Genomic DNA, 12,890 nt, shown 5'->3' on the forward strand with positions numbered 1-12,890 from the left:
GTAGTAAAGGAGTCTCATTCACTAATAATATGAGTAACAGATCGAAGGTCAGGCATGTCATTCTCAGTTTCTTCTTTCTCTGTGCCGTCTGAGGCATGTAATGTCTGGAGTCAGGTCAGTCTTTATACTGGATTCAGCCAAGGTTTTGTAGAATGTTGTTTATGGCTAACTATGTAGGTAATGAGAGATGGATAACTGGGAAACTGCTGGGTTCAAGGCTGTGCTGTCAACAATCCTTGGTGGAGCAAATACTGATATCAATGATGATGGTCAGAGCTCTATGTGCACTAAGCTAGGCATTCCAACTACACATTTGTGGCCAAACTAGTTAAGCAGCTGATCCTACTGGATGATGTGCGCTAGCATGGTTTTCACACATTGTACAAAACCTTGTCAGGACCAGACTCTAGATATTACGTAAACAGTGAAGATAATTTTTCTTTGTATAAAACTAAACTGGCCAATTCATGGTGTTATTTGGCCCTTAAAAAAAAAAGAAAGAAAAAAGGAAAGAAAAGACAAAGGAAGAAAAGAAAAGCCTTCTTTTGTGTTTCTCCTCCCCAAGCTGACTAGCCAATTGTGCAGACTCCACCCACCCCACTCTCCAACTGGCAGCCCTCAACTCTCAACGCAGTTTTGAGGTGATTGTCAAAGTAGTGCATGGGAAGCAGCACCCCAACACCCCGCCTGGGCAGGGATGGGCCCCTGTATCTCCCATGTACCACCTTGAAGTGTACCTCAGGGTTTTGAGTGTCACCTGAGCCGTCAGTGTTCATAGGTAGGTAAGGGGCACAAAGTGGTTGACCTGTAAATCTTCATTGTCGAGAAATCAATAGCAGAGTTAAACTGTGCAAAGTTTCAGAAGATTGCCACTTGGCTACTCACCAGATTGACACAGACATTGATCAGTGACCTAAGGTGAGGCAGGAAGGATATGATTGGCTGCCTCTGAAGTGTCAAACAAACCCCTTCAATCAAAGTGCTGGCAGGCTCCCATTCAACCTGTCGCCTGGAATACAATATAGGAGCCATTAGCGGCCTGGCTCCCTTCGGGGAGACACTCTGAGACAAGTGAATGAGACAGCAACCCAGACAGCAGCTAAGACAGGACACGCGTCTGATACAACAGAGTGCTTCCCACAGGATGACGTTTACCCATGTTGTTCCAAAAGTACAGAGCACACTGGGAGGGGAAGAAGGTACTGAAAATGCAGCAGAGGCAGTCCCGCCCCACCGACTAATGAGACAAAATCTATTGAAGAAAAAAACAGAGATGATGAATGGGTCATATTTTAAGGTCCCTGATGCCATTTTGGAGAGGGTTCCTATACTATTGTCTCAGAAGATGTGAGAAATCTCCTAACAGAATACATCTGCTCCCAGCTGCAGCTCCGAGATCTACTTAACAGACTGTTCTTGGTACCCTCAGGTTTCACACCACCCTTTGTACGGCATAAGTCCTGTCACAAGATGACATTTGAGGAAAATAGTCTAGAAATTTCTCATTGCCTCCTGGGAAAGGATCTCAGATTTTCTTCTATGGTAGTACAAATGGTAAAGCACACAGGCCAACCAGATTAACCCAGGATTTTTCTGCCTTAAAAATGAATCTACCCTGTGATTATCTTAGTCTCCAAGACTCCAAATGAAGCAGGCTGGGATTTACTGATTTGAAAATTATTTCTAAGCCTACACTTGCTATGAACCTGCAGCCTGTACAGTGAAAGAGTGAAGGGGCATCCCAGATGAGGACGCACTGACAGCCTGGATGCCTGAGGCACCCAGGTAATCCACAGGTCAGCTTCAGTCAAGGCTTTGTGTGGTGAACTTAGGTCACATGAAGAAGTTAAAAACAAACTGTATGTTATGTCATGCTTCCCAGGAAAAGTTCCCACAGCTGACGAGAAGTATACATGAATCAAAAAGTTCTTTTGGGGAGGTATGCCATTTATAACTGGCCTACTGTATGACAAATGGGCCATTTTATGGAGATCTTTAACATCTTTTGATGTCAACGTACTTAAAAGAGAATTTATTATGACACATACTCACAAAATAGTTATAAATCTTTGATCAGCTGTTTACCAGTAGATGCAAATGTTCTAAAGGTTAATTTCTAAATGTTAAAAAAAAATAGTGCTTAAGAACAGGCATCTCAGGCTGATGAGATGGCTCAACAGTTAAGAGCACTGAGTGGTCTTCCAGAGGTTCTGAGTTTGATTCCCAGCAACCACATGTGGCTCACAACCATCTGTAATATGATCCAATGTACTCTTCTGGTTTGTTTGAAGACAGCTCTAGTGTACTCATATAAATAAGATAAAATACGTCTTAAAAAAAAAAAAACAAAACCAAAAAAAAAAAAAAAAAACTCCAAAAACCCAGGCCTCTCTATGCCACTGAAACAAGTGACCGTGATATAGTGTCTTGACATCCATCACCATGGTACAAAATGATATAAGAACCAACGATTAGGCAGTAGCCTGATATTGTTCAATTCTGTTTTTCTGTGACTGCTCATGGTAGCATAAATGTTCAGAGTGCTGGCTAATGTTTGTAAAACTTGAACCTTAAGTACCCACAGTCTGTGGTAACATTGCCTTAATTTTGAGTTTAGTTTTAAAAAGTGGTTGAAGCTCTCTCATTCATCAGAATTTGAGGTTTCCATTGAGTGGTGCTGTGAATTGTAGCATCTTCTCACTATGACTGTAGTTTCCAAACTTGGTTCACATTGCCAGATGGGCTAGTGAAGAGGCATCAGCACAATTGAAGGGGGTGGATGGACATTTCTCAGCCCTCCAAGAATCTCCAGGCTGTAATTTTGTCCAGTTTAGAACTCCACTGAAGAAGGTGAATGTTTGGGTTTGTTATCAGACCTTTTGAAGTTTAAAGTCTTAAAGTTTGGCTGATAACTATAAAAACCTGAATTTTTCTAAATTTCCACGTACCCAAATTTGACAACTATATTAAATGTAGCACTTTTTGCATCAAATTAATGTTTCTCTTTTTTGTTGGGCTGGCTATTTGGAAGGCATATTCTGTCTTAACTTCAAAAGGGATTAAGGTTGTGAGTTATAATTGGATTTCTTCATTACGTCAGATGAAGAACTCTCTGAGAAATGGAAAGACACTTCCTCAAGATGGATACATACATCCCCAAAGAAATGTAATTTCCTTAAAACAAATACGGTTATTGGGGAATTTATATTCCCAGTTATCTATGAATGAGTACCTGAAAACATTTGACTCATTGAATTAGCCACAGATTGGCTTGCTGTGTTCAAAACGACAAATTTCTAACCCAGTGCTCTACAATATCTGAGTAGGAAGCCTTCTCACCTCAAGGTGGGCATCTTATGGATTTTGTTGAACATTCTATCCAATCTCTTTAGAATGAGGATAAGAGCTGGCCTCACAGCCTCTGCTGACCAATCGGTAATAGGAAGCATCTCCATGATGTAGCGCCGAAGGCCTCGGCTCTCCATTGTCTGGGTGTCATATGGCGCTAGCTTCAGAAGGGAGTGTGCAATTTCTGCCAGCCTAAAATCATTTCAGAAATAATGAAAAAAATACCACACAGTGTCATGCTGATCGTGCCATGCTAGTCAATGTGTCAACTTCCTAACTAAAAGAATTCCCCCAACATCCTCTAATCATACAATGATATGTGCACATGCATAGTTATGGAGAATCATGGAATATTTCAGAGAGTAAACATGAAGACAATTTAGAAAGATGAAGGACAGGTCAAAAGTATGTAGAGAATGCCATTTCTTTTTGTGTGTGACAGGTCTTATGCTACCCAGATTAGTCTTAAACTTGCTGTGTAGCAGAAAATGATCTTGAATTTTATATTCTTTTGCCTCATCCTACCAAGTGCTGGCGTTACAGAGGTCTGATATCATGCCTGGTTGTTCCTGGTGCTAGAGATAAAACCCGGGACTTTGTGTATGTTAAACAGAAACTCTGCCAATTTCCTACATCCTCAATTCCCAGAGAATGTAATTCTACACATATACACTACACTACACTACACTACACACACACACACACACACACACACACACACACACACACACACAGCACGTGCGGAGATGTATTAATTAGAAGTAGTACAATGGGAATATTGTACTTTTCCTTATCTCATATTAATTATAGCATTTCAATAAAGAGAAAAGCTGATAGCCCAGGAAAGGAGAAATAAATGCTTGAAAGGAACAGTATGACCTCTAGGCACTCCACTTTAGGAACAACATCTAGGCCCTTGCCTACCTCTCCAATGCTTAAATGCCCTAACATGGATCCCATTGGACTAGCTTTGCACATGGACGAACTCATTATTATCAAGGGAATTCATTACACCTTCAGAGGTCTGCACTGTTAGAAGCTGCTGTCATGTTAGATTCCTAAATTCTTTTTAATGTCTTCCAGCTAGGCTTAATTATGAATGCACAAGTTCAGTTCCTGGCAAACTTTCATGGCCATCAAATAGTTACCATTCCTTCATAACTACTGGCTTCATTCCTAACTGGGCCACTGTCCTGGAAACTGTGTGTGTGCATAGGTGCCATAAAGAAATGACTCAAATAGTCAGCCCATTGCATTATTTATGTCTTTCTCATAAGCATGCCATACGAAGATGATTCTTTCTTAGATGACTTGTATCCATATAAGGGCAGTTATATCCACACAGACTCCTCTAGATACCTTCACCTTCTCCCTACACATTTTTGGACATTCCACTGTAAAATAACCAACTTGGGTTCTTGTAAGGCATAGTTTGTTGAAGAAAATGAATCAATCTGCCTGAATGCAATTCCTTATGTGGTTGAATAAGTGCCAGAGTTTAATTCTCTAAAACAATGCGTTTTAAAGATAGCTTTGGGACACGTTTGAAAAATGATCTATCTAATGTAAGCTCGTGAACAACAATTAGAGCGAGAAATGAGAAGAAAACTTTAGAGATTAATATGTAAATCTCTTTAACCTTTGGTCATGAAAAATGGATCACTGGTGAACCTACAAGGGAGTCTTCCTTTCATACAGATGTCTCAAGCCTGTCTCCATGATAGCACGTATCTGCACACTAATTCTTGTTTTAAGAAGAGAAGCGTTACTCTGCATCTTTCTCCATGGAACTCAAGAGTTCTTCTCATTGAGTAGGGTGCGAGAGACAAAGAGCATGTGACAAAAGGCAGAGCAGGGGCGAGAAAGCCAGGATGGGTGAGGGGAGGGAGAGAGGAAGGAAAGGGCATCATAGATGCTACTGCTTTGGGAACTCAGGAGTAGGTAATAAGGCAGGACATTCCTTTGGCCAGAGAATCTATCTATCTACAATATTTTCACCGAGTCTTGAAATTAATCAGATATTGTGCAAATGCAGAATATAGATTGCTTCAACACTGTTTCTTAGCTCTTTAGCCTAATCCAAACTATTTGAGCAAACATCTGTGGTATTTGGAATATATAACCCTCATTTCCCCTTCTTTAATTTTTTTCCTGGCTGGATAATATTCATCGGTAAACTTTTAAATATAACTCACACTCCAAAATTTATGATTAGTTTGACTTACACACACACACACACACACACTAAAATTATAAGAAACATTAATATCTGTAGGCACTGCATCAATGTATTTGGATCTGCCCCCTTCACAGTATTGCACAGAACATCTGTATTCAGTCAAAGAACTATACACTTGTCTTTCATCAAAAGCTTGATATTCGGTAGTACATAATAGGGGACATTTGGTTTAAATAATCTAAGTAATCCAGTCCGTAAAGCAGCTGTCCTCTCACACTACCCTGGCTCTGGAAAGCTTGCTTATGACAAATCACATAATGGCATTATGTCAACTATCTACGTGGCCATGCAGAGCTGGCCTCTTGTCTATGAGAAGGGAATTGTGGGACACTGTTTTTTGTACCAGTTCTCTCCCTTTTCAACAAATAGCAATTGGGAGACTTTGTTTGTCCTTTGTTTTAGTTATTTGCTTGTTTTCTTGCAGTGAGACTAGGGTCTCCTTGTGTAAACAAGATTATCCCAGAACTGTGAAGACTAAACTAGCCTTGAACTTTTGATCCTTCTGTTTCTTAGTTCTGCTTACTGGGGGGTTAACGCCATGGATGGCATTATTTTTAATAAGTATTATCTCACCAAGCAATTACTTTTTTATTTTATTGACATTATGGTTTTATAGCAGATCATATTTTGCTAATTACTTTAAAACTCAAGGAGGTCAATATCAAATTTATGGATCATGAATAAATCTAATATGATATTAATTGTGCCAACCTTATCAAAAATTTCATAAATATTTACATGAGGTGCTACCTTTTCTAATCTCTAATTAGTGTATTCTACCTCTGTGTTTATACATTGCCTAAAAATAATAAAGTTAATTGTACAAGTGATTTAGTACTTGAAAATGTGTTATTTTTTGTCTTTTGAAATGAACTATGATAACCTTGAAAATTACAGCTCTAATGTCTAATATAGATAATGTATAATATAGATCATTTTCATTAGTGTTAATGTCTATTGTATCTTAAACCTACACCAAGTATCTAGTAGTCCCTTAGAATTTGGTAAACTAGTGTTAGCCTCTAGAGGGTGCTCTAGTCCCTATTTTTCCTTCCCTTAAATATCCAAAGACATTTCCAGAGAATAGTCTTACAACCCCTAGACATACATAGACATGCACACAAATATACTCTCAGACACAGATACATATAAATATATACAGATGCACATACAGAAATAGACAAATACACATAGATACACATGCATTCACATATACTGACACACACATGCAGAAACAGACATACAGGAACACTGACACATACAGAGATAGAAAATACATACACACAGAGGCATGAATACTACACAGACACACGTACATGCATACTGATATATACATACACTGACGTACATATACAGACACACACATAGAGACAGACACACACACACATACACACACAGACACACACACATTGAGAAAGACACATAAGACACACACACATACAGACACACACTGATGCACTCAGAGACAGACACATAGACACACAGACACATACACAGAGACAGACACACACACACACTCACAAAATGCCTGTCTTTGAATGCAATGTTTGTCTATTCATAGAATTACTCAGGTGAATTAGAGCTAGAGCCCTCAGTTGCCAAGGCAACAGCAGGTCCTTGAAACTCTGTAGCCTTCTGTATAGGAGCTGCACTCCTCAGTGTAAAATAAGCTCTTCCCTACCACTGCCCAGTACGGAGGGCTGGGGCTCTCTAGCACGGGTGCCAGTGTGCCCACACCTTAGCAAAGGCAGGAGGCTGACAGGGAAAGAGCTTGCATTCAGGTCATCTGCCCTCCTCTGTAACTTCACCTAGTACTTACTAAATCCTTTTCAGAAGATCATCTTAAAAAAAAAAATGGCTGGGCGGTGGTGGCACATGCCTGTAATCCTAGCACTCTGGGAGGCAGAGGCTGGTGGATTTCTGAGTTCAGGCCAGCCTGGTCTACAGAGTGAGTTCCAGGACAGCCAGGGCTACACAGAGAAACCCTGTCTCAAAAAAAAAAAAAAAATCAAAAAAAGAAAAAGAAAAAGAAAAGAAAAAAAAAGAAAAAGAAAAAAATGTTATGTTTTGGCAAATTTACAATGCAGGTTTCTGGAGGGATTGGCGAGAAGTGCACATTTAATTTTGTAAATAGATTAAGCATTCAAAGTAATGATCATAAAAATTCAAAGAAAAAGTTATGATCCTTTAAAAACTGCTTGAAATAAGCTACTAGGTCCTTTGGGATCACATTTAAAAATCTGCCAGACAGTAAATTATAGACTGAATTCCCATTTTAAAAACATTTCCTATTTCTGAGATTCCTTTAATAGATAAAATGTTTACTTTACCAGAAGGATCTAAATGGTATGTACCCAACTCACAGGAAACAAATTATTCTAAGTACTTCATTCCTTTTCTTGGAGGAAGCCTTCCCACTCCCAGACATTCTTCCCCCCTCTCCGCCCCACCACACACACATACACACACATCTCAGTCCAGCGCACAGACACAGGCACATGGCCTAGGCTCTAAGCATCACACTCCCAGGCAGAGGTGGAGCATTTGTGTGGGTACCTCATGTGGGACTTCACATCCAGCAGCTCCAGGGCAGTGACCCGTGGTTCCCCAGCCAGATTTTGCAGGATCTTCAGCCTTGGCCCACAATGCTTGTAGAATTCTGTGCAAATGTTCAGCAGAGATTCCCGGGGTCTTCTGAATTCTTCTCGAGAAATTCGTTCATCTAGTTCTTCTCTCTGAAGGCCTTGTCCTTCCTCTAGTAAATGGAGGTTTTCCCTGTGGAATTGAGAAAGATTAACTAGGACTCAGAAAACATGGGCACTTGGTTGTTAAGAGTGAGTGAAGGGTGTCACACTGAAGAGAAATATGCTTCCCGCCGAGTCAGGGAATTGGTAGGCAGAGCTCCACCGAAGCTCCTTTGGTGGATGAAGAAAATTTATCATCCCAGAAGACCATACTGCAGTGTCTTTCCCAGGGCCGGTTACCCAGGATTAACATGGAAACGGTTACTTCATGCATCCACTGTAGGAGTTAAATGGAACCGGTACCCAAGTCTAAAGAAGTCATCTCAGTGAATCAGAAGGGGTGTGAAGTAAGAGCAAGCCTTTCTGTACCTCATAAAGTGCAGCTTGGCTCCTTGCTCCGGGTACCTATGAATCAGAACAGCACCTGCTTTAAGCTTCAGAGCAAGAAGGGGATTCCTTGGCGGAGCCTTCTGACACTGCTCATATGAAAGCCCTTGGAGGTACACACTTTGATAAACGCATATACGCATAGTAACCCTGGAAGGTACTATCTTCTTTCATTGGGACACCAGTTATACAGCAATTATAGCTCCTATAAAACTTGTTTCATTGTCATATGAGGAGCATAAAGAAAAATGTAAGGATTCATATAAACTCATGGGATATAGCCAAAGGAGGGAATTAAAAAAAAAAAAAACAACAACTTTGAAATCTAGGCCTTATTTTTAAACATGATGGGGAGGAGAAGGTCTCTCTACTCCAAGGCCTGGTGAAGTCTCTGGTCATCTTGGAGTCCAACAGACCCTGCACAAGTGCCACCTCATGAAGGCTGTGTGAGTTTATGATGATTTTCTTAGCAGCTCTGGTATTTTCTTGTAGCTCTAAACTCTCACGCGTTTCTTATCTTGGAACGTTTTCCTTAGAGAGTTTCACATTTAATGCTGCGGGGTTTTTGTTTTGTTTGATCTTCTTTTCAGGATTCCTCTCATTCCAGCCACTGAGCTGCATCTGAGAGGCCATAGAAGCAAAGGGCAGAGCGAGTTACCTGGTGTTTACTCCAGATGAGATGGTGTGGTTGGCTGTGGTAGCTCCCTTGTGACCTTGGTCACTCCTGCTCATCTGTGGGGCTGTCATGGGCCTGCGACAGTGACAGTGGTTTCCAGAACAAAGCAACAGAGGAAGAGACAGTTACAAAGTTCTCAAGCTGGGAAGCCCACCTAAGTATGTTTGCAAATCTTAAAAGAACCGGTGGTCCAGCTTTGAAGTCTTCAGTCTTGAGAAGCCATTAAAAGACAAGGCTTCCCAGTTCTAGACATAAATCGGGGTTTAAGTTCTAATTCTTGGTTCTCAGTAGTAAAGCATGACTCTTCAAATAAGACTTGTGCTCAGACTGTAAGATCAGTCAGCAGTTCCTTAGGTGGCAGGTGATGTGTTTATAAAAAAAGAAAAGAAAAGAAAAGAAAAGAAAAGAAAAGAAAAGAAAAGAAAGGGGGTAAGGGGTGCCTCAGTGGGCCCATGCAGAGGCATCCTTTCCCCCTGAGGGACCAGCCACATGATGGTATAGTATAGACTAGAGTTTATTCAGTTTATGGGGATGGGAGTTACCAGGGTAGTAGAGGCAGAGAGAGAGAGACAGAGAGAGAGAGAGAGAGAGAGAGAGAGAGAGAGAGAGAGAGAGAGAGAGAGAGAGAGAGAGAGAGAAGAGAAGTAGAGGCTGGCCATGACCTTCTGGAGAGAGGAGAAAGGGAATAGGGAAGGGGGTGGGGAAGAGAAGAGCCCAAGAGAGCAAGAGAGAAACAAGAGAACAAGAGAGGGAGGAGGAGGCAAGCAGCTCCTTTTATAATGGGCTGTTGCCAGGTAACTGTGGGGTGGAGCATACCTGGCTGTTGCCAGGTAACTGTGGGGTGGAGTTTGGACAGAATGCTAACAGCAGGCAGTCCAGTACTCAAGATAACAATAAAAATCACTTAAGTATGCACTAGAATTACTCCATTTTTCTGAGAAGTTATCACCTAATATAATCATTCTTTCAGTGAAAATTATACCCAATTCTCTCTAGAAAGTCAGTAAATTTCTATTTTTTTTTTAGTTTCAAAGCTTTATTATAGAAAAGTAGAAAGAAAAAAGGAGATGGAGAAGAGAGAAAGAAAAGGTAGAGAGAGATGAGCGTTGGCCATGACCACGTGGAAAGAGGGGAAAGACCGGGCGGTGGTGGTGCACGCCTGTAATCCCAGCACTCTGGGAGGCAGAGGCAGGAGGATTTCTGAGTACGAGGTCAGCCTGGTCTGCAGAGTGAGTTCCAGGACAGCCAGGGCTATACAGAGAAACCCTGTCTCGAAAAAAAAAAACCCAACCCCCCCCCCAAAAAAAAAAGAAAGAAAGAAAGAAAGAGAGAAAGAAAGAAAGAAAGAAAGAAAGAAAGAAAGAAAGAAAGAAAGAAAGAAAGAAAGAAAGAAAGAAAGAAAGAAAGAGGGGAAAGAATGGGGGAGAGGGAGGGGGGAACAGGGGCACCAGAGCAAGGGCAAGAGAGAAAAGCAAGTGTAAATTTCTCTTTTAAGTCAGATGTTTAATAAGATTCAAATGATTTCATTTCATGTCTGTGGCATTTCCTTTGGCTTTAGATAAAATTCTGCCTATATATTGGTTTCTGAGGAACAGAAAGGATGACACAGATTCTTGGAGCATTTACCAGGATGAAATCTTTATGGCCTGCTCTGACTGCTGAGTATGGCAAGCAGATTTCCGAGAGTGGCAGAAGGCCACCTCTTCCCATGCCTTGGTTTGGTATGCTCAACTGAAAGATGACTGCAAGGCCTTGGTGCCTAGTTTTACTCTTAAAACAATCTTTTTTCCCATCTGTCTGGGGACAGAAATTTGAAGCATGAAGATTCAATGCCCTATTGCCAGGTTAGAGGATGAAGGGGGCCATGGGAAAAGAATCGTTCCTGCTACAGAGGCAGCAAAGAAACTGCTTAGATCAAAGCCACACAGAACCGAGCTCTACGAAACTTGAATGAGCTACAGAGTGGGTTCTCCCCTGAGTGTTCAGACAAGCACTCAGGCTGAGTGATGCCCGCATGTCCTTCCATTGAACCTCTGAGAATAGCTGATCCTTCCTGGATGTTCACAGGATGTTGAGATACAAAGAAGTTTGCTTTAAGCTTCTAACTTTCTGATAGAGTAATAGGATAGAAACTCAATACACACATAATATACAAACATAATTTAACTGTTAAATATCCCTTTTCATGAGATAATAAAATTAGCATTATGGATATGAAAGGGGACTCTTCTTTAAAAAATAGCAAACTAGACAAATGGACAAGAACATGGGAGAGAGGTTTTGTAGGAGAAAGACAGAGGATGGGTGGGGTGGGGATGTGGGGTGGAGTGTATGTATACACTGCATATAGTGGGAATTGTCTCAAAACAAATGTAATAAATTTAAAAATCCAATAGCAATCAATTATGTTGTGATTACTACTAACCAAAGGCTCTTTACAAAAGGGGCCTTAAATACAGAGGAGTATTAAAGGCACAGACTTTATTTCAGTATTTATTTTGTTACTGTGGAGGTGAGGATGCACATGCACCCTTCTCTTTGGAAGCATCTTCTCCAAGGCTTTCCTGAAACCATCGTCAAAGTGTGAGGACTGCTCACTGGAGCTTAAGTTTGTTCAGTTTGTCCAGGCGTCCTGGCTCTCTGATCCACCTTTTTTTTTTTTTTTTTTTTTTTTTTTGCTTAGTCATTTTGGGTGCAGATGAACACTTCAGGAATAGGAAATTTAGCCTGTTCCTTCTACACCTGTCTCCTAAGTCTCCCTACAATAGGCGAGAACAGTAACCAATCTTTTCCAAATGCTACTGTAGTCGTTTCTTTTCACACGACATGACTGCATATCATATCCTCCTTTCTGTGCTACCTACGACCTTGTGGTTCCATTCTGCTTGCTAGGTTGGCAGTGTGGTTCATCACTGGAAACTGACCCTACATCAGCACTCATGAACAGCAGTCCCACTCACTGTCATTCACACAGTACATCCCAAGATAATTAAATAGAGTCAGTGAGACAACTCAGAGGGTGAAGATGCTTGCCTCCAGGCCTGACCACCTGAGTTTGATTTCTGGGACCCACATCTCTGAGCAGGGTCAGGAGTGAAATCCTAGGTAGTATTTTAGGCTGGCATGTGGACAACTAGACCAGCAGAATGGAATGAAGGAGCAAATGCACAAACCCAGGATGCCCCCCACCCCCAGCACCTCTAGGGTCAGATAATTTGGAGAGAATGGACAAGAAAGCCAGTCATAGGCCTAAACATTCTGAAGTTTTTATTTGATTTGTAGTTTCTAAAATTACAGTAAAAGATCCTACTCTTTATGAATAATAAAATAATAAAAGAAGGCTGAGTTACAGTTACAAATACACATCTCAAAATAATTGGATAGGGTGAGCGAGATGGCTCAGGGAGCCAAGGGGCTTGGCCCCAAGCCTGACGAAGGGAGTTCAGCTCCTGGGCCCCACATGATGGAACGGGAGAACTGATCCTCACAATGTGTC

The 12,890-nt window shown here is 41.1% G+C and overlaps 1 protein-coding gene across 5 annotated transcripts in view; it reads right to left on the bottom strand.

Moving 5' to 3' along the window:
* Positions 1-12,890, bottom strand: part of Unc80 (unc-80 homolog, NALCN channel complex subunit) — a 181,223-nt gene that overhangs the window by 23,308 nt on the left and 145,025 nt on the right. For all 5 annotated transcript variants that reach the window (XM_052193540.1, XM_052193538.1, XM_052193537.1 and 2 more), the window contains 5 exons: positions 9,377-9,469; positions 8,701-8,736; positions 8,144-8,362; positions 3,340-3,540; positions 886-1,009 (listed from right to left, as the gene is read on the bottom strand). In XM_052193540.1, coding sequence (XP_052049500.1) covers positions 886-1,009; positions 3,340-3,540; positions 8,144-8,362; positions 8,701-8,736; positions 9,377-9,469 — 673 coding nt within the window. The remainder of the gene's footprint in view (positions 1-885; positions 1,010-3,339; positions 3,541-8,143; positions 8,363-8,700; positions 8,737-9,376; positions 9,470-12,890) is intronic.

The sequence above is a fragment of the Apodemus sylvaticus genome, chromosome 9 (assembly GCF_947179515.1).
Source record: "Apodemus sylvaticus chromosome 9, mApoSyl1.1, whole genome shotgun sequence".
Taxonomy (NCBI): Eukaryota; Metazoa; Chordata; class Mammalia; order Rodentia; family Muridae; genus Apodemus; species Apodemus sylvaticus.